Below are 19,650 nucleotides of genomic sequence, written 5' to 3' on the forward strand. Positions count from 1 at the left end.
CACTGTAGCAGAAAATGGGGAATATGTGCAAGGATTTCTGGCTGTCTGCACTTGCATAATGATTCCAGATTACACAGAGGTTTTGTGGGCAGATATAGGCTACCAGTCCATTTGGGCATTTAGCCCTTGTATTGTCAAATACCAGGTTTTTGTGTGCCTGAGAGGCACAGGCGGATTGTTCATTCCCACTACAAGTCCATAACAGACTGATATTCACAGCTCTGCATACATTCTGCAAAGGATTGCGAACAGGCAGTTTATTATACTGCAGAAGAGACATGTCTCTGTTGCAATAAAAAGATGGGCCTTTACACAATTTACTTTTTTGGGTTCAGTTCCACTTTAAATACAAATCTCTCTCTTCTGTTCTATAAGAGTATGAGGAGAACACACGGCATTCATAAAACCGTGACTGCAAAATTATTTTTGAAGTGGAGAACTCTCCTTACTGATTTGACAAGCCCATCAGCAGCGCTGGATTACTGGCCCCCCGACTTAGCAGTGCTAACGAGGAACGTGGATGGTGGAGAGTACAACTTGCTTCACAAGGTTATGGGAAGAAGCGGAAAACCCAAAATATCTCAATGGGTTGGGGGAGGGTAGGTAGGTGGGTAAAATGTATCCAGATGTGTTACACTAAACATATAACAAAATAAAGACTACTAATTATTTAACACTACTGTATCCTTATACCAGCTTACATCAAAGGCGACATCTATATGGCCAGCATGATAATTATCAAAAAACGTCATCAAATCCAGCAGCAGGTAAAATGTGGCACTAATAGATTTTTCGGCACTTGTTCCCTGCGATCTGTACCTAGATTAAAAAGGAAAGTGTGTTACTCAAAATTTAGAGCGTTTTTACCAACATTTTTATCTCAAACCATACTGAAATCACTGTACACAGTGAAGCCAATGTTAAAATCTAAATTCATTTTACATACCAAGTTGTGTTAAGACTGTCATTTACAAAACAGAGAGGTTAAAACATCCATTATAGGAGTTCCCAGGCCTACCATGGACATAACTGCCCTTCCTCTGTACAACCATGGAAAATCTATTACACTGTGAAGGTCTGATCCACATACAGTACCTTAAACAAAGGCCATTAGCCATATGCTTAGTACAGAGCACTTTCAAGTGACATTCTGAACACAAAACCCAGATGGAGATCAGGGAAATTTACCTCCATGTAAGATTGGGGTAGGCTTATGGTTCAAAAATCCTGAGGGGGTATGTGAGAGGTCTCCATTTGCTGTAAAATACAGGAAGCTCTTACCGCATTTGTTACGTATTTCCGTAAATGAATTATGAACTGCATAATATTTCCCCAGGGAGTGAGATGACCTTCCAGTGTAAACACCTAAAATTGGTATCTATAATGTTTATGTCTTCTGTGCAGTACAGCTGTGTTTCTGAAAAAATACATTTGATAGCAGCCGTGCTAATATTGGTCGACATAAAAGAAAACTCAAATACATTAAACATCTATTTATTCTACAGACCCTGTGTGTTCAGAAAATTAATTCTGCTCTGAGGATTTTAAGTAATTCAACCACATCCCCACCACCCTATAGGAGATATACTGATACAGGGTGGCAGGAGTGCGCATAATCACGTGCATATACGTGATTGTGAATTTCCAGGTAGGGGGCGTGCGTGCCCTACCCGCAGTGGTCAATCTCCCGCTCCCAGATGATGATTACCGAGGATCTCCGACGGGGAGGAGGGCTGCTTTGTTTACTAACAGTCCTCCTCCCTGTTGGCTCGGGCACACTGCTCTGGATGCCTGTGAGAGCAGTGTCCGTACAGTGAAGCACCAACACACTGCCCCCCCCCCCAGTAAAAACCACTGCCAGCATACAGTTAACCCTTTGATCACCCCTCCTGTTAACCTCTTCCTGCCCAGTGCCATTAGTACAGTGCCAGTGCTTTTTTTTTTTTTTAGCACTGATCACTGTGTTGGTGTCACTGGGGATGTCAGAGACACCAAGTCAGTTCCCCCCCCCACTGTCAGAATGCCCGCTGCAGCCCCACTATAAGGCGCTGATCGCCGCCATTATTAGTAAAAACAAACCAAAAAATTCCAGTATCTATACCGCTGTTTGTAAACAGTGTAACTTTCACGTAAACCAATTAATTTACACGTATTGGGATTTTTTTTTTTTTTCATAGCAAAGACATGTAACAGAATACATTTTGGCCTAAATTTATGATGAAATTTGATTTTTTTAAAACTTTTTTACTGGACATGTTTAATAGCAAAAAGTAAAAAATATTGTTTTTTTTTCTCAAAATTGTTGGTCTTTTTTTTTATATAGTGCAAAATATAAAAAACACACAGGCGATCAAATACCACTGAAAGAAAGCTCAATTCGTGGGGAAAAAAAGGATGGAAATTTCATTTGGGTGCAGCGTTGCATGACCGTGCAATTGTCAGTTAAAATAATGCAGCTCCTTAACACAAAAAATGGCCTGGTCAGGACGGGGGGGGGGGGGTAAATACTCAGGAGGGCAAGTGGTTAATTATCAAAAATGTTGATTTTAATGTGTGCGTCAAATTAAAGAAGTGCTCCAGTCTCACATCTGCTGGAATGGCTGATTAAACATCTCAACTGGTCTTTGACCATGAGAGCATTTGAGTCCCGATGCAACGCTCATCTGATGATGCAAGGTTTAACTAACATACACACACGTTTTTTTTCCCCCCTCCCCAAGACTGGCACAAAATATGGGAGACTTTACTTATATAGTCACATAATTGGTTAGTTCTTAGAAAATTATTTTAGGGTATTGTTGCACGGGTATTATACTCCCACCAGAATTGCCAAATGCCTTCCCTTTTTTCCTTTTTCCTGTTTTAGGGGGTGATCAAACCTAAGGGACATGAAACATACAGTTGCAAGAAAAAGTATGTGAACCCCTTGGGATTACGTGGAGTTTTGCATGAATTGGGCATAAAATGTGCTCTGAACGTCATCTAAGTCACAACAATAGAAGAACACAGTCTGCTGAACATAATACTACACAAACATTAGATGTTGCCATGGTTTAATTGCACATAACATGTAAACATTCACAGTGCAGGGAGGAAAAAGTATGTGAACCTTTGGACTTAATAACTGGTTGACCCTCCTTTGGCAGCAATAACCTCAACCAAACATTTCCTGTAGTTGCAGATCAGACCTGCACAACGATCTGGAGTAATTTTGGACCACTCCTCTTCACAAAACTGTTTCAGTGTAGCAATATTCTTGGGATGTCTGGTGTGAATCGCTCTCTTAAGGTCATGCCACAGCTTTTTAATCGGGTTGAGGTCAGGACTCTGACTGGGCCACTCCAGAAGGTGTATTAAGTGCTGTTGCAGCCATTGTTTTGTTGAATTACTTGTATGCTTTGGGTCATTGTCCTGTTGCATCACCCATCCTCTACGGAGCTTCAGTTGGCGGACAGATGGTCGTACGTTTTCCTGCAAAATGTCTTGATAAACTCTGGAATTCATTTTCCCATCAATGACAACAATCCGTCCAGGCCCTGAGGCAGCAAAGCAGCCCCAAACCATGATGCTCCCTCCGCCATGTTTTACAATGGGGATGAGGTTTTGATGTTGTTGTGCTGTGCCTTTTTTTCTCCACACATAGTGTTGTGTGTTCTTCCCAAACAACTCAATCTTGGTTTCATCTGTCCACAGTATATTTTGCCAGTAGTGCTGTGGAACATCCAGGTGCTCTTTTGCAAACTTCAAACGTGCTGCAATATTCTTTTTGGACAGCAATGGCTTCCTCCGTGGTGTCCTCCCATGTACTCCATTCTTGTTTAATGTTTTCCTTATTGTAGATGTGTCAACAAAAATGTTAGCATGTGCCAGAGATTTCTGTAGGTCTTTAGCTGACACTCTGGGATTCTTCTTTACCTCATGCAGCATTCTGCGCTGTGCTCTTGCAGTCATTTTTACAGGACGACCACGCCTAGGGAGAGTAGCAACAGTGCTAAACGTTCTCCATTTGTAGACAGTCTGTCTTACCGTGGACGCATTGAACATCAAGGCTTTTGGAGATACTTTTGTAACCCTTTCCAGCTTCATGCAAGTCAACAATTCTTGATTGTAGGTCCTCTGAGAGCTCTTTTCTGCGAGGCATGGTTCACATCAGACAGTGCTTCTTGAAACCAGTAAACCCAAAACAGGTGTGTGTTTTTTAAGGGCAGGACAGCTGTCAGCAACACATCCAATATCATCACACTGATTGGAGTCAAGGTTGGCTCACTCCTGGCTCCAATTAGCTCTGGGAGAAGTCATTAAGCTAGGGCCTCACATACTTTTTCCTCCCTGCACTGTGAATGTTTACATGTTATGTGCAATTAAACCATGGCATCATCTAATGTTTGTGTAGTATTATGTTCAGCAGACTGTGTTCTTCTATTGTTGTGACTTAGATGACGTTCAGAGCACATTTTATGCCCAATTCATGCAAAACTCCATGTAATCCCAAGGGGTTCACATACTTTTTCTTGCAACTGTATATGGTGGACGTGTCCCAAAGCTAAGTGTCTGTGGATTCGTGCATACACCAGGGTCAATCCAGTTCTCCAAATTAACTTAGGCAAAGACCCCTGAGAAGCTCTTTTACACAAAGACTATAGATAACCTTAGTCAGGAACAAACCGTAATTACTCATCTTCATGGCCAGGAAACAATCGCCCAGGTATGGAAATCACTGACACTTAACTTTGCTGAGGTAAAAGGCCATGTACAGGGCATGCTCATAAATGAAAAATTAACAGCGATCCTAAGCTACAAACATGACAAATTATTGCTAATCAGCCAACCCTGGCTCATGTTCCCCCTTCTCAGCTAACCACATGCCTGCTAGATTTGTAGATCCAAGTTTTGGATACTTAAAAGTTGTCAGCCTCTAGGGTATTTCTTGCCCCCCCCTCACTCGCCACCCAAAACGCTTCTATTTTTCTCTCTCTTCCTTATTCACTTTCCTTCACCTCTTTTTTCTTCTTACTTTTTGCTTTCTTTGACCTACTGTGACTCCCATATTACAAAGCACGGTGTGGAGATGTTGCTTACCTACTACCTGCCCTATTGTCTGAGATCTTGGTTACTGCCTTTGTAGAAAAGACTGCCCCTACCACGAGCCTTTCTGTGACATTATTGTGCACCAATTGAACACATAGTGCTGCTCCAGGGTCTGCTGATTCAGTCACCCGATGATTCAATCCCTGTCAGGTGCAGCTCCTACAGGGCTGCAGGACTGTCAGCAACTTACAAAGCAGAGATGGAAGCAAACACCAAAAGCTGCTCAATTTCAAGTATGTGTTTCACCAATCATAGGCTTAATCGTAGAGCAATTGAGGAGCTCTACAATTAGGCCCATGATGGGTGAAACGCATTAGAGGGTGTGGTTTTGGAGGGGACTGAGCTAAAGCATTCTGGTCATACTTTTAATTGAGAGGCTTTTGGTGTGAGCTTCCATTGCTCCTTAGTAAATTACTCTGTGCACTTATCTTGTCTATGAATCCTGAAACACTCGTACTTGTAGGCACCAATGGACGGCCTGATCTATCACCTGATACAGTTTCTCCATATTTTGGGCCTTACAAAAAGCACTCTCTTTTCATTTTACTTTTCCTTAATTTTTTTGTAAGCATATGCCCTATGCCTGGATAATATTTGTTCTGCACTGTTATAAAATTTTTTGTACACTAATAAAACCAAAATGAAAGAAACTACTCTCATAGCAAAAAATCCTACACGGCAGAGGCATGCAATGTCTCTTAAACCTATTTCCCAGCTTCTTGTGATTTTTATTTTTTTTTTGTATGGCAGGACCCATGGACAATGTAACGCATACTTGGACATTGTGTCAAGAGCTCCCCTCCACCTGTAAGAAGAATAGGACCCGCAGCTTGATGTGGTCAATAAGAAAGGGGGTCAAATCTATATAGAAACAGATCTGAAAAAGGAACCTAGAACATAACAGATCTGGGTAAGAAACATCCGCTGGTCTGAAAGGGAGGACACCAAGCCTCTACACCATGGGTGTCAAACTGGCGGCACTCCAGCTGTTGCCAAACTACAAGTCCCATGAGGCATTGCAAGATTGACAGTTACAAGCATGACTCCTAAAGGCAGCGGCATGATGGGACTTGTAGTTTCGCAACATCTGGAGGGCCACCAGTTTGACACCCCTGCTCTACACCCTCAAGCTCCTACGTTTAAGGGATGAAAACTCAGTGATTAAAGGGGATGTTAAGCCACACAAATTAGCTCGCTAAACAGGAGTTACCAGGGAATTGCTGATCGGCTAGATTAGAACATAAATGCTTACAAGGAGTGTGGAAGGACTTGAAATACTGAAGGTAATGAGGAGAGTCAATGTGACTAAAGATAAGGGTGCATTGGAAGCAAATCCATTAGTGTGAGTAGGAGATAGGTATTAGATGATAGACCAAGACTAGTGAGATGGTAGAAACGAGACAAAAACGGATTAAAGTGGAGTTCCACCAAAAAGCTCCACTTTTCTGCCCCCCCCACACCCTTTCCTGCAACATTTGGCACCTTTTGAAGGGGAAGGGGGAAAGCAGGTACCCTCTCCCACTTTCCACTGTTCGGCACTCCCCGCAACCCTCTGGGACACTTCCAAGGTCCCAGAGGACTGCAGCCACTTCACAAAGCGCAGCGAGCTTTGCTCATGCGCAGTAGGAAACCACTAGTGAAGCCACAAGGCTTCACTGCTGGTTTCCCTTAGCCAAGATGGTGGCGCCAGCACCTGACTGAAGAATCAGCTCCAGGTGAGGACACCACTGGATGCATGGACAGGTAAGTGCCCTACTTTTAAAAGTCAGCAGCTACAAAAACTGTAGCTTTTTTTGGGAGGTGACGGAACTCCGCTTTAGGCTACTACATTTTCTCTGGAACACTCTAGGTGTACCACTGGGACGCTCCAGAAGGATTCTGTTGAAGAACTACTCTACCTTCCCAATATCAAGCTATAAAAGTGTATGAAAGTTCCTGATCCTTCATAATCAATTGAAGAGTTGACAGCCGCTCAGCAAGGGACAAAAGTCTTATGCTTGATTAAAGGCAGTGCTAGAAGGGGCATTTAGAGGACCTTCCTCAGGGGGTCACAGATAAACCACAGTACCCCAAAGTTCTCAAGACATACTTCATTTCCCTTTCCAGTCAGAGGAAACCTGTAGCAGGGACCCAGTGTGATCTATTTGCTTATAATCAAGGCCCCCCAGTAGTGACCTCAACCTGCTACGCAGGATCTACGTTACACCTAAGTGCAAGAACCTAACCTCCATGTCCAGAGACTACTAGTGGAGGGGAACGGATTCCTAAGAGATCGTCCTTAACCATTAGCCGCCCGGCCAATGGCCGTTTGGCGGCTTCAATTGTGTCCCTGCATTCCGGGTGCACGCCATTTGGCGTGCTCCCGCACATGCGCCGTTTGCGCTAATGCAGAGCGGCGCAGCAGTGCGATCTGTCAGCGGCCGTGCACCTCGGACACGGCCCATGACATCCGAGTACCGGTTCCCGTTGCTGGTACCATGTGACCTGCTGTGACCAATCACAGCAGGTCACATGACAGTTGTATACAATGGATGGCTTCATTCATGATGCCATCCATTGTATACTAGTGCCTAGCTGTGAATGGTCACAGCTAATCACATGCACATGTCATGTGATTAGTTGTGACCAAATCACAGCTAAGCACAAAAAAAAAAAAAAGAAAAAAAAAAAAGCTGAATGAATTGATTTCATTCAGGTAAATGCTTGCTTATAGCAAAGTAATTCTTTGCTATAAGCAAATTGTGTAAAAAAAAAAAAAATACTGATCACTTCCCCAAAGTAGTACAATGTTACTATGGCAACATTGCACTACTTTGGTTAAAGTAAAATATGAAAAAAAAATAAAAAAAAATTTAATAAAAAATTAAATATAATAAAAAATAAACAAAAATTAAAAAAAAATATATATATATTTTTTTTTCATACTGTCACCAGTCAGTGTCCCTGATCACTGCCATGCCAGTTATATGATGACGCTGTACTGCACTGGTGACAGTATGTAAAAAAAAATAGTGAAAATAATTTTTTTAATTTTTTCATTTTCCGAAAAATTATGACAAAAAAAATACAACTTCAAAAAACTCGCCATGCCTCTTATGAAGTACGTCGGACTGTCTACTCTGCAAAAAGGGGTCATTTGGGGGATATCTGTACTGTTCTGACATTCTTGGACCTCAAGAAATTAGATTGGCTGTCAGTACTTCAGGATTGATCAATATTCAGATCTATACCATAGTTTGTGAACTCTATAACTTTCCTACAAACTAAATAATACATCCTAATTTGGGTTATTTTCACCAAAGACATGTAGCAGAATACATCTCGGCCTAAATTTATGAAGAACAATTATTTATTTGTAAACTTTTATAACAGAAACAAAGAAAAATGTGGTTTTTTTTCAAAATGTTTGGTCTTTTTTTGTTAATTTAGCAAAAAATAAAAACCCCAGCGGTGATTAAATACCACCAAAAGAAAGCTCTAGTTGTGTGAAGAAAATGATAAAATTTTAGTTTGGGTACAGTGTTGTATGACCGCGCAATTGTCATTCAAAGTGTGAGAGCGCTGAAACCTGAAAACTGGCCTGGGCAGGAAGGTGTAAAATTGCACGGTATTGAAACGGTTAAGGGACTTAATACTGAGATTTGCAGTATTATCCAATGCCAGAACCAGACTAACTTCCCTGATGCACAAAGAACTCTCACTACCATGAAAGTGAAAGTATAATAGTATCTTTAAAAAAAGTGCTTACACCATTTGACAGAGCATGATACCAGTGATCTTTTTAGCTGTCTGTAAGGATGGTATTTTCACCCTCAAGTTAAGAAGCATTTTATCTTACTGACCCCCAATGAATTGCCTTTAGCAAGAGATCCCAAGGACCAGAAATTTATTGGGGTAAAGAGATTGAGAAAGGCTGCCGTACACTGATGAACTTCAATTTAACTAATCTAAATGCTAATCACTGTGCTTTAAAAACCTTTAAAATGCAAAAACACATATGGGTTACAAAATGTGTAGGTCCATACCTCTCTGCAATAGAAAAAGCCATGTTTTTCAGACGTTCTCTGTTGGACTGTGGCGTGCTGATTTGGGCAACCACGGGACTCAACAACTTATTTGTCAGTTCCAAAACTTTATCTGGATTCTAAAGAGAGGAAGAAAAAAAAAAAAAGAAAGAAAAAACTTTCAATCTGGGCAACATGGTCTAAACAGCTGTCAGATTAAGAACCACATATTCCAACTTGGGTTTTGTTGAAAATTCATATAACTGACATGCGAGGCATTTAGTAGTTAAAATTTGCCTTTGCCTTTAAGTGTCAAAATCAAACTTCTTCTGCATCATGGCAAGACTGCTGCAATAAGTGGCTCCCCGAGGTTCCATTCACACTAGAATGCAGTGTGCTGTATACTGAGAAATATTGAGGCTTGCTGTGTTAGACAGCCCATAGGAAAAATTAATGGAATGAAACATACCTGAGAGCATAAAAAAAAAGTACAGGATGCATGTTTCTCAGTGCACTAAACACCATATCTGGCAATGCACTGCTGTGTGTAACAGGGCATGTGCGTTTGGGGTTCCAGTTTCGCAACACGGGTGGTGTGAATAGGCCCCACCCCCTCCCACAACAGTATGTAGAGAGCTTTTCTGTAACAAATAAAACATCCCTGATACTTTCTCAAAAGCAAGATGAGAAATGACAGTCCCAGTGCAGTAAAGTCTAAGAAACCTAAAAACCCCCCATAAAATTAAGTCCCAAGACACCAAGCTCATTGCAAAATTTCAAAAGAAGTCTCAATTCTTAGTTCCTCCTGCACCTTAGGGGACAAAGCGCATGCAGCACTTTGTCCTGTCGTTTTAGGTGGTTCGAATCCTGAACGGGGTTGACAGCATGCTGAATGACCAAGCTGCTCACAAGGGGACAAATATTTAATTAAGAGTTCTGAGTGACAGCGTCTGTCCCAGGCAGCAGTTCAGGCAAGGTGAATTACAAAAGGAAAAGAAGAGGACAACAAGACTGGCAGGGGAAGATGAGGAAATAGAATGACTACAGGAGACAGGGGACTGTATACAGGTGCCAGCAGATAAGAGAATGAAAGGAGGAGAAATGAGACTTGCAGAGGGAGGTGGGGGAAGAGGCCTGTATACAAGTGCCCAGGAGAGAAGAGAAAAAGAGAAGAATGAGATTGGCAGTAGGAGGTGAGGGAGAGGAATGACTGCAGAAGGAATTCGCAGAAGGGCAGTAGCTACTGGGCTTTGCTGAAACACCCTAAAATAATAAAGTGTCCAAAATGATGTCCAGATAAATAGAATAAAATAATAGTCCACCAAAAGTATCTCAATCCAGTGTGTTCAACTTTTAATTCTCCATTCCGAACCCCGTGATACTCTGAAAAAATATAAACTATAATAGTGTATTATCTTCCAAATAAGTGTATATACCTTAAAACATATAAGTATATACTAAATAAGTGCACAATATAACAATGTGCACAAAAATATACTCAGATTCAACTGTGGGTGACACGTGAATCATGCAAAAATCATTCTGTGTACACTCCAACAATAAGTGAAAAATAGTGTACACTCACAGCAACAACAGAGACGAAAAAAAAAAAAAAAATTGTATAAATAAATAAAATCAAATAAAATAAAGTGAGAAAAATCAATAAATACAGTGAGCACTCCGTGACCACCTCAGATAGTGAGATTGAATGCAATTACCCTCAGGGAGTAATATCAAACTTAACAGGATGTTCTTGGAGTAAATAGCGGACATTTTGGACATTTTATTATTTTATATTCTATTTTTATTTGATATTATTTTGGTTTTCTATTTATGTATTAATTTTGGATTTTTCTATATGGGTGTTTGAGTATTAGTGAAAGAAAAGGTTTTTTTTTATTATTATTATTATTATTATTATGATTATATTGAGAGTTTTACTTATACTCAGTTTTAATTTTATATTAAGTCCGTATTACTATAATAAAATGCAATGTTTTTTAGGAACCTTTGTATACTTCTACCATCAGAAGTAAATGCACCAAGCACCGCAAACAAAGAATAGGGTCACAATTGTATATAAAAGGGAATTGTGAGTGGTCATTTGTATGTTAATAGTATAGGGACAAGCCACGGGAAAAAAAGCACATTTTCATTTCTGTTTCTCTTGTAATTCTCCTTCAAATTACACAAATATTACTAAATAATTTACACATTCCAAAATAAAAATAAAATAAAAAAAAAAAAGTGCACACATTACCTTGGCCAACTCATAGAGTTTAGCTGCTTCCTCGAACAAGCCCTTTTCTTCTGCCACAGAAGCAACTTCACTAATAATTGGTTTTGTGTCTCTTGTAAATTTATCAATTGCACCAGGCTGTCAAAACAAAACATCATACAAAAAAAAAAAAAAATAATATGTAGAACTGTTAAAATTCTGCTAAACATTATGTTGACATATTTATAAGAAAATGCACATGCAAAGCAATGTGGTCAGGAACAAGTAGCATAAATGTGTATGATGCACAATGAGACTTTCCGCAGGTGAACTAGATCTTTTGGAAAGTTAGCAGTTGATTCCAGCAAAATAAATACAAATCATGTTAGTTTGTGCAGCCACGAGGTAAATTAGCGGGTTTTTTTAAGGTGTGGGATTTATGCAGCGATTTACCTTTCTGGTGCCATCATTCTCTAGTTTTCCCAGAAGCATATCAAACTGCAAAATAAAGCAAAACAATTCAGGATTTTGTTACAGACATTAAATTACATTCAGTCACTAAAAAAGGGAACATGGGTACCTCACGGCTCTCGATCACCAGTTCGCTGACACATCTCAGGAACATGTTCTTGTCTTGATTGTCCTTCTCATTTCTACAAGATAGGAGTTCACTTATCAAAATAAAAGCCAGTCTACGGATATAGAACACTTATTCTTGTTCAAATCTACAAAATGTGGCTGGATATTCACTTTATCCGTTAAATAGTGAGTACTTTAGCTCTGAAGGGAAGGGGCTTAATGCTGAAGTTTAATCATTGTATATTTTACTATCCCTGTTTCCGCCCTTCTCCCTTAAAATGACAGACACAGACACATATATAATGGATAAGACAATAAAACCAATGGCTATATGAGATCTGGACCCATCACATTTGCAAGACATTCGAACACAAGTGACTGTTGAGGCGAGTCCGGCAGCACAGGTATTCAGATAGCTCTATGCATAAACTTTCCTAACAACCTGTATCTTTGAGCAACTGATCAGTTAGCAAGAGCATGATAATCACACATCCCTTGATTGTCTATTAACAATAATGAGCTGATGGCAATATTGAAAAGTGCAAACAATCACTGCTATCGTTTATGAAATTAAATCTCTAGCCAAAATATTTTTCTAATTTTGAGTAAAAGTAGAGAGTAGTAAGTATCCCTGTCTGCTTTTTTCGTTGATGCCTGTGTCTCCTTAGGAAGATGTGCCCCCACTTCCTGTCCTGGAGACTCAACAAGAAAGGAGAGAATATATCCCTTAAGTGAGACAAAATCCCTCTCAACAGCTATCACCAGAACAGGTGCCCCCAAATGAAAATATCAATACACTACAGATTTATGTGATATTTACCACAAAAATAAATTCTTGGTAAAATGCTGCATAAACCTTTCTAAATTCAATTTACAAAAACAAGTAAATACATTCGTTAAATAAGATGTGGCCTAACGAAGACTAATATTTAATGAACATATACAATTACCAGCTGGTTGTTAAGAAGCTGGCAACGACCAAGTCCTTAACAGCCAGCGACTCATTTGCTGTCAGCAGGGATTTCCTGCTGATATCAGAACATAATCAAAAGCCGAGAATAAAAAAAAAAAAAAAAGTGCATTTTCCACCACAATCCATACCAGGCCCCCCTCTTCCATGTTGGTGAGGACAAGGGGAGGTAACTAATTGGAATCTGGAAACCCCCGTTATCAAGGCCCCCAGATCTGGCTCAACCCAAGAAATTTGAAAAAAAGTCTTTTTTTTTTTTTAAATAAATAAACACCCCGTCTACATCCATCACCAATCGCTGGGATCTGGGGGTTTCCAAATTGTGATAAGTCAGCCCCCCCCGCACTCATCAAACCAGGGTTGTGGGGGAAGAGGCCCTTGTCCTCATCAACATGGGAACATGCAAGGGGTGCCAACTCCTTAACAACCAGCAGCCCTGAACTGAACTGTCACATTTAGAAATGGTAGGAATAAATGTTTCACTTCCTGCTGCAGCTGAAGAATCAGTCTGCATTAAAATAAGGTGCAAAAACATTGTTAAATATTGCAAAATAAAACATTTAATTCATGCAGTATTCAACATGCGCATGTTACGGAGTTGAATACCGCATGATTTATTTTAAAGCAAATACTCCGGCAGTAGTGACTGGAGCCCTTGCTATGCAAGACAAATTTCACAGGGGTTCCAATCCTTCCCTATACTATCCAAAACAAGATTGGGCTAGATTACCAATTAGATTACCATTTAACAATTCAAAGCCTGAAACTAAGTGTAAACCATTATGATTCACGTGAAAGTTTAAATACAAAAAAAAAAAAATTCCACCAGGTTGTAGGCCTTGCTAGTTTGAATTAAAAAGTTATTCTGCTTACCTGAGAAAGTAAAAATACTGTAGGGCTTCTCGTGGATCAGTGGGCTCAAACTTCCGAGTGTACAGCATGAGGAGGCGGACAAAATTTAGTCGCCGAATACCGACAGGGTCCCCTGCTTCCTGACTCACTACACAGAAACAAACATGTGAACAAACATTATTAATGTAACTATTAAAATGCTACAAAAAGGAATATATTTGAAATTACAGCTCATCTCTATATCAGACCTGGTTATAAGATAATTTACTAAATAAAAGGTGATATATATATATATATATATATATATATATATATATATATATATTTTATATATATATATTTTTTTTTTTATTAAAATAAGAGGTAATGACCACTAGCCATCAGTCATGTTTAAGTGTACAGTTCTGCAGACACAATGTTAAATGTTCGTGAAAAATTAGAAGAAATGTGTAGCACAGGACATATTTAGGGCAGTAAAGAATAGAAGATGCTTGGGGGGTGGTGTAAGGTACGTGTGGAGGTTTGAGAGTTTTGCTTTGTTTTTTTTAAATCAGTTTCATTGAAAGAGGAATGTGTCACTCAAAAGTAATCATACTGTGGCGGATAATAGAAAGATGTTGTGCAGTAAAAGCTCTTTTACTGCATAACTTCATAATTATTCTATAATGCTCCCCATGCTGTTAGCTTTGGTCAATAACTACTATAAATGTAATCATTTTATAAAGTCTGACAATTTCTGTAAAACGTCTTCTATTGATTTATTATAGCTAAAGACATAAAACTGGTAAAGCTGTTTTACTGTTGAATGAAAGGTAACAAGGAGGGAACAGGGAACTTCATATGTACAGCATTAAAAAACACCACATCTTACAAGCCGAATATTTTGCCCCCTGGTTAGTTTAAGCTAGGCTGACCTGGGGTATTTACTCATAGTCTTCATAGCCTCTGAAATTTAGCTGGATTAGCCACACATTGGCAAATTATTTTTTTTACCTAGACAGTGGAATTGTCCCAATGATCCTATTCTTTACTTAATGGTCGACGGCAGTGCTAAAGTATCAGCTTGTGGGTTATTAAGAGTGCACTAGTAATCACTTCAGTCTGCTGTGTCCCCAGCTGCAGATCGCCTACATATCCCAATGTGCAAACCAACAGGTCAAAGTAATTACAAACAGAAAAATACTTGAGCCAGAATTTGTAAAATTTACGCCATCAGCTATATAATGTAGACAGATTTAAAATTAGAATTCAAGGTTGACTTTGAATTTAAAACACCCTTACCGACACGAACTGTACTATATTGTGGTAGCATCAGCTACATATAAGTGTCGAGAGTTCCACAGCAATACAGCCTTGGCTAGTCTGCTAGTCTGAATATTTCTCAGTCATTCAGAAGCCTTGTATTTTTAAAAATCACTGAATACAAGGCTTCAGCTGACTGGCCGAGGTAGGAATTATGACATCTGTCCCCCTTGGCCAATGGGAGAAAGCCTTATAACCACTGATAATGATAAAAGGCTTCTCCTCAATGGCCGAGAAGCATTCAGGCCGACTCAATTTAGTCCTGGCAGTATATGTGTAATTGCCCGTACTACTGCTGAAACACAGTGCAGCTTACTGTATGCAGCCAACACTACTACAATATACTGTAGTAAAGTGCACATGGTGGCCACATCTGTTAGCAATGAAAATCATTATTTGGGCTGATTTGGCCCAAACTAAAGTCAAAGTAAACTTGTAATTCTACTGAATAGAATTGTTACATAAGACTTGATTGGTCTTCTTTACCCACTCACTCACTCGTACCATGGAAGTGCAAGCACTGTGTGATATAACAGGATGTACTGTACAAGTTAGGATGGTAATAACTCTGTCAAGTTTTTATTGTATAAACTGTAAATGAGGCAAACGCTTTTCTTTTTTTACTATGCAAAGTTTGTTATCACTTGCTCAACGGTACCCGCACTATAAGAATGGGGATTTTGCCATGCAATCTACTCTGAAAACCTTTAATAAAAACTGACTGAAATATAAAGTAGATGTCTAAAATAAATACCCTGCCAACTAATGGTCAGTGTGATCCCCAACTAGGAACCAGAAAACAAGAATATCACCCTTTGAATTGCATTGTTACTAACTCAACAGTTTTGCAGAACATCAAGTTTGCTCATTGCCAGGCAGAAAAGTGAAAATCTGTCCTGGCGACAAACTGTGGAGAGATGAATAGATAGCTGTTGAAGCTATAAGAGGTGGAAAAAAAACAAAAATAACAGAAAGAAGGTAGAAACTTATTATCAAGAAGATCAGAACCTTTCTCCCATCAGACATCACATCATGAGTACTCACATAACTGTGCACTCTGTCCCGAAGATTTTAATAGTAGTCTGAGTTCAAAGAGAGCCAAAGCGACATGAACAGCATGACACCGAGTCCGTTCCAAGCGGAACAAATAGGCAATGGCAGCTTCAAACTGAGCAGTCAGAAAAAGAACTTGGAAATATAGGAATGGCTGCTGGTTCAATGCAAAGTGAGACTCGCCTGGGAAATGAGAAAAAAGAAATGTAACCTGTTTTACAACCCAAAGTAAAAAGAGATACAAAATTCATATTTACCATAATCTTCAAGAAGCTGTTTCTGGAATTGTGGTAACGTCAGTCTGTCTTGAGCTGAGCTGCTGGAGTCATCATCAAAGCAAATTTGATTCAACTAGATAAAACACAGACTGATCAGCTAAAAGGAACTGCTGTATACAATATCTACAGCTCCAAGTAGGCAGGTAATAACTATGACTACACGTACACAGGTAAGTAACCATAGCTCTGCACACACAGGTAAAACTACAGCTCTGTGCTACCATGGTCAACTCCTAAAACAAAGAATGTTCAAGCTGATTGTTAATCCACACTAAAGCAGAACTTTACCCATAACAAGCTTGCTAAAAATTATGTTCTTTAGCAAGGAACATTCATTCCACATTAATAATTATGCTACCAAAATTGGTGTGTGCTACAAATTGCATCCAGCATTGCTCCTGTTTCTTCGTGTTGGAGGCAGCCATTTTGTTGAAGCCCATAGCATTCACTTCCTTATTGAGAACTCTCACCCTCTCAGTCTAAAAAACTATATGTCACTTTCTGCAATTAAAATATATACATTTCCAACCTTGACTGTATGTCTTAGCTCAGCTAGAGAGGAAGGCTATGGTAGCTGACAGTGCTCAGGTTCCCAGCTGCTGGTGAAAGAGAGAGAATATCAGGAAGAAAAGATAAGACACTGCCCTTGTAAGTTTGGCTCTTTTGTGCATCCCTGGCAGCAGAGTTTGTCCTGTCACCTCTCCTGCTTTTCTTTTATCCCTCTCCTCAAGCTGTCCTCCATTGACACAGTCTGTCATTCCCATTGTTCCTTTCCCACTCAGCAGCAATAAATCTTTAGGATGTCAGCTGATCGGGCTCTAGTAACTCACTGATTATCAGCCTAGTGTCGAGAATATAGGACAACTGAAGTTGTGCAGAACCGGATGAGACAAGGCCTTACTAGATTATCAAAATGAGCACTTATTTTTAAATGTTCTACACAGCTATACCTGTAAATTAGGTCAGCATGAAGTGATCAGGACTTACATTTTCAGACTAAAGTTCCACTTTAAGTTTGCAAAACTGTTATTTTGTTTACGATAGCATTGCTATATAAACTACTATATAAATAATTTTTTATGATCTAGTTAACAAAATGTATTGAGTTACCCACTTTAAACAGTGCTATTTAGAATCACACAGTGGATATTAAAAAGAATCACCCCCCCCCCCCCCCCCTTTCAAATAATCACATTTTGTTGCTTCCAGGAGGTGGAATACAAGTCACTTCCTGTTTCGGCAGCTATCTTTACCCCCAAACAAGTTGTACATAGGCACTGTTACAAGCGAGTGGATTCTTGTCTTTTTATCCTTTCAATAAACAATGATTTTACACTATGAGATCTTCTCCTTTTCACCCTTCTTTCTGAGTGAACCTCTGACATCTATGGAAGATCATCTGGAACACACAAGCTGCGGTGAAAGCATATGGGGATGCCCCACAGGCAATACTGACCTAACTAGAGATAGCTGGTTCATTACCTGCTAGGAGTGTTAGTCCATGTGGGGCACTAAAGAACTTAGGAGTGAAGCAATGTCTTACGTCCATAGCAGCACAAGAACTATTATCACATTGGGACATTGGGACTGTTCATTGGGTTGGACTTTGATCTTATTTCAGATTTTGCTCTTAATATTTAATGAATGCATTATGTTACGTGGTCACAGGTTTTTTTCAGGAGTGACATGCGCGGTCTGCATTTATATCTCAGTATCCACAGAGTAATGGCACTGGCTACCGAAAACCTATCCTAGACGATCATAAAGCTACCTACAGAAAGGTAAACGGTATCCTGATTAGAAGAGCTGCTCCACAATGTGTACAATTTAAACGGTCTATTAAAGTTCCAACTCAAATTTTTACCTCTCTTCTTCCAACCTATGTCGACAGCCTTTTTTGCCCCCTTACTCATAGGAGGTCCCTTATAGCTATTAGTTCCAGTGACGAACAAGGCTAACCAAAAGCAAATCGCAACTCGAGGCCACAGGTCCCCTACTGTGCCCCTGTAATATCAACAGTCTTCTCTCTCTCTCTACCCCACTGGTGGCCATGCAATAGGAAGTGTCCAAGTCACACAGGCAGTAAAGAAGGACTCCAAGCAGGAAGTAAAACGGAAGAGGAGATTACTTGGGGCTGCAGTGTCACATGACCGTGGTTTAAATTAAGTAAACAATTTTGATATGGATTTTGACTGATACACTGAAGTGTGGCTTTAAAGCAATTACATCAGATATTCCTCAATAGAAAGAACATGAACTGGACAGCTGGGAAACTTTGGACAATTTTATATTGATCTCTGCTGACAAAGCTCCACGCATTTACAATGAGCGTATACTTTACACATAAAAAGTACAGCAACAACTTAATTTAAAGCCCTCCTGCCCACTAGAATATACTCATCTTTCTGTTACTACTGTTCTGCACGTTTCAGCCATGAGAAGTAAATTATGCAGCTTACACAGGTCTGAGGATTCTTGACACCCCCATGTGAAAGAGCAGGCTGGAAAGATGAGTAAGTGCTGCTTAGAAGAGCGGTTTAAAAGAAGAATCTGTTCCTTTTACAGCCGAGTTTAAAATGTTTGATCATTCCACCAGTAATATCTTGAATATAGGCACTGAAAGCTCACATATGCACATTAGAATAAAAATGAAAGAAGTAGTTCTGCAGCCATTCACCTTCAGCCATAGGTAGTCTTCTGTTTTATCTGCTACTTCACTATGATTATCTGCTACGTCACATCGGCCAATTATACAGTATACTGCCCTCTTATAAGGGTCTGTGCTCGATCTTACAGCTCTTCTGTAATGGAGACGAAGTTTGTTCTCTGTTCCTGGGAGTAACCTATAAAACAAGAAGCCTTATACTGGTAAATTTGTCACTTTTTTAAAAGGACCTATTCTGTTTCAAATCCATTTACAGACTTAAGCAAGGACTATAAGGGAGTCAAATGAGCCTCTGCTGTAAGGGCCTATTCACACTTGTGGACTTTTACTTTATGTATTTTCTAGTGGTGCACCCAAATGAAAATTCTGGTGCCGAAACCAAAAATTCAAACCGAAACCGAAAACCGAAATGTGCAGTTTAAATAAATAAATATATATATACCCCAATTGTTTTGTAAAATATGAAAGAGGATGTTATGGCAAGTAAATAGATATCCAACATGTCACGCTTTAATACTGCGCACACTCGTGGAATGGCGTGAAACTGTGGTACTTAATCTCCATGGGTGATGCTTTAAAAATGTCTACAGGTTAATAGTGTAAAGTTACAGAGATCTACTGCGAGAATTATTGCTCTAACG

The 19,650-nt window shown here is 39.6% G+C and overlaps 1 protein-coding gene across 3 annotated transcripts in view; it reads right to left on the bottom strand.

Moving 5' to 3' along the window:
- Positions 1-19,650, bottom strand: part of NUP93 (nucleoporin 93) — a 43,504-nt gene that overhangs the window by 5,983 nt on the left and 17,871 nt on the right. For all 3 annotated transcript variants that reach the window (XM_089689796.1, XM_089689797.1, XM_089689798.1), the window contains exons 11-19: positions 19,022-19,187; positions 16,324-16,417; positions 16,058-16,249; positions 13,733-13,859; positions 11,891-11,963; positions 11,764-11,808; positions 11,353-11,469; positions 9,114-9,232; positions 702-819 (exon numbers count right to left, since the gene is read on the bottom strand). In XM_089689796.1, the coding sequence (XP_089545922.1) occupies positions 702-819; positions 9,114-9,232; positions 11,353-11,469; positions 11,764-11,808; positions 11,891-11,963; positions 13,733-13,859; positions 16,058-16,249; positions 16,324-16,417; positions 19,022-19,187 (1,051 nt within the window). The remainder of the gene's footprint in view (positions 1-701; positions 820-9,113; positions 9,233-11,352; positions 11,470-11,763; positions 11,809-11,890; positions 11,964-13,732; positions 13,860-16,057; positions 16,250-16,323; positions 16,418-19,021; positions 19,188-19,650) is intronic.

Source organism: Staurois parvus, unplaced genomic scaffold (assembly GCF_062004578.1).
Source record: "Staurois parvus isolate SC_StPar_1 unplaced genomic scaffold, SC_StPar_1.0 ptg000498l, whole genome shotgun sequence".
NCBI classification, from domain to species: Eukaryota; Metazoa; Chordata; class Amphibia; order Anura; family Ranidae; genus Staurois; species Staurois parvus.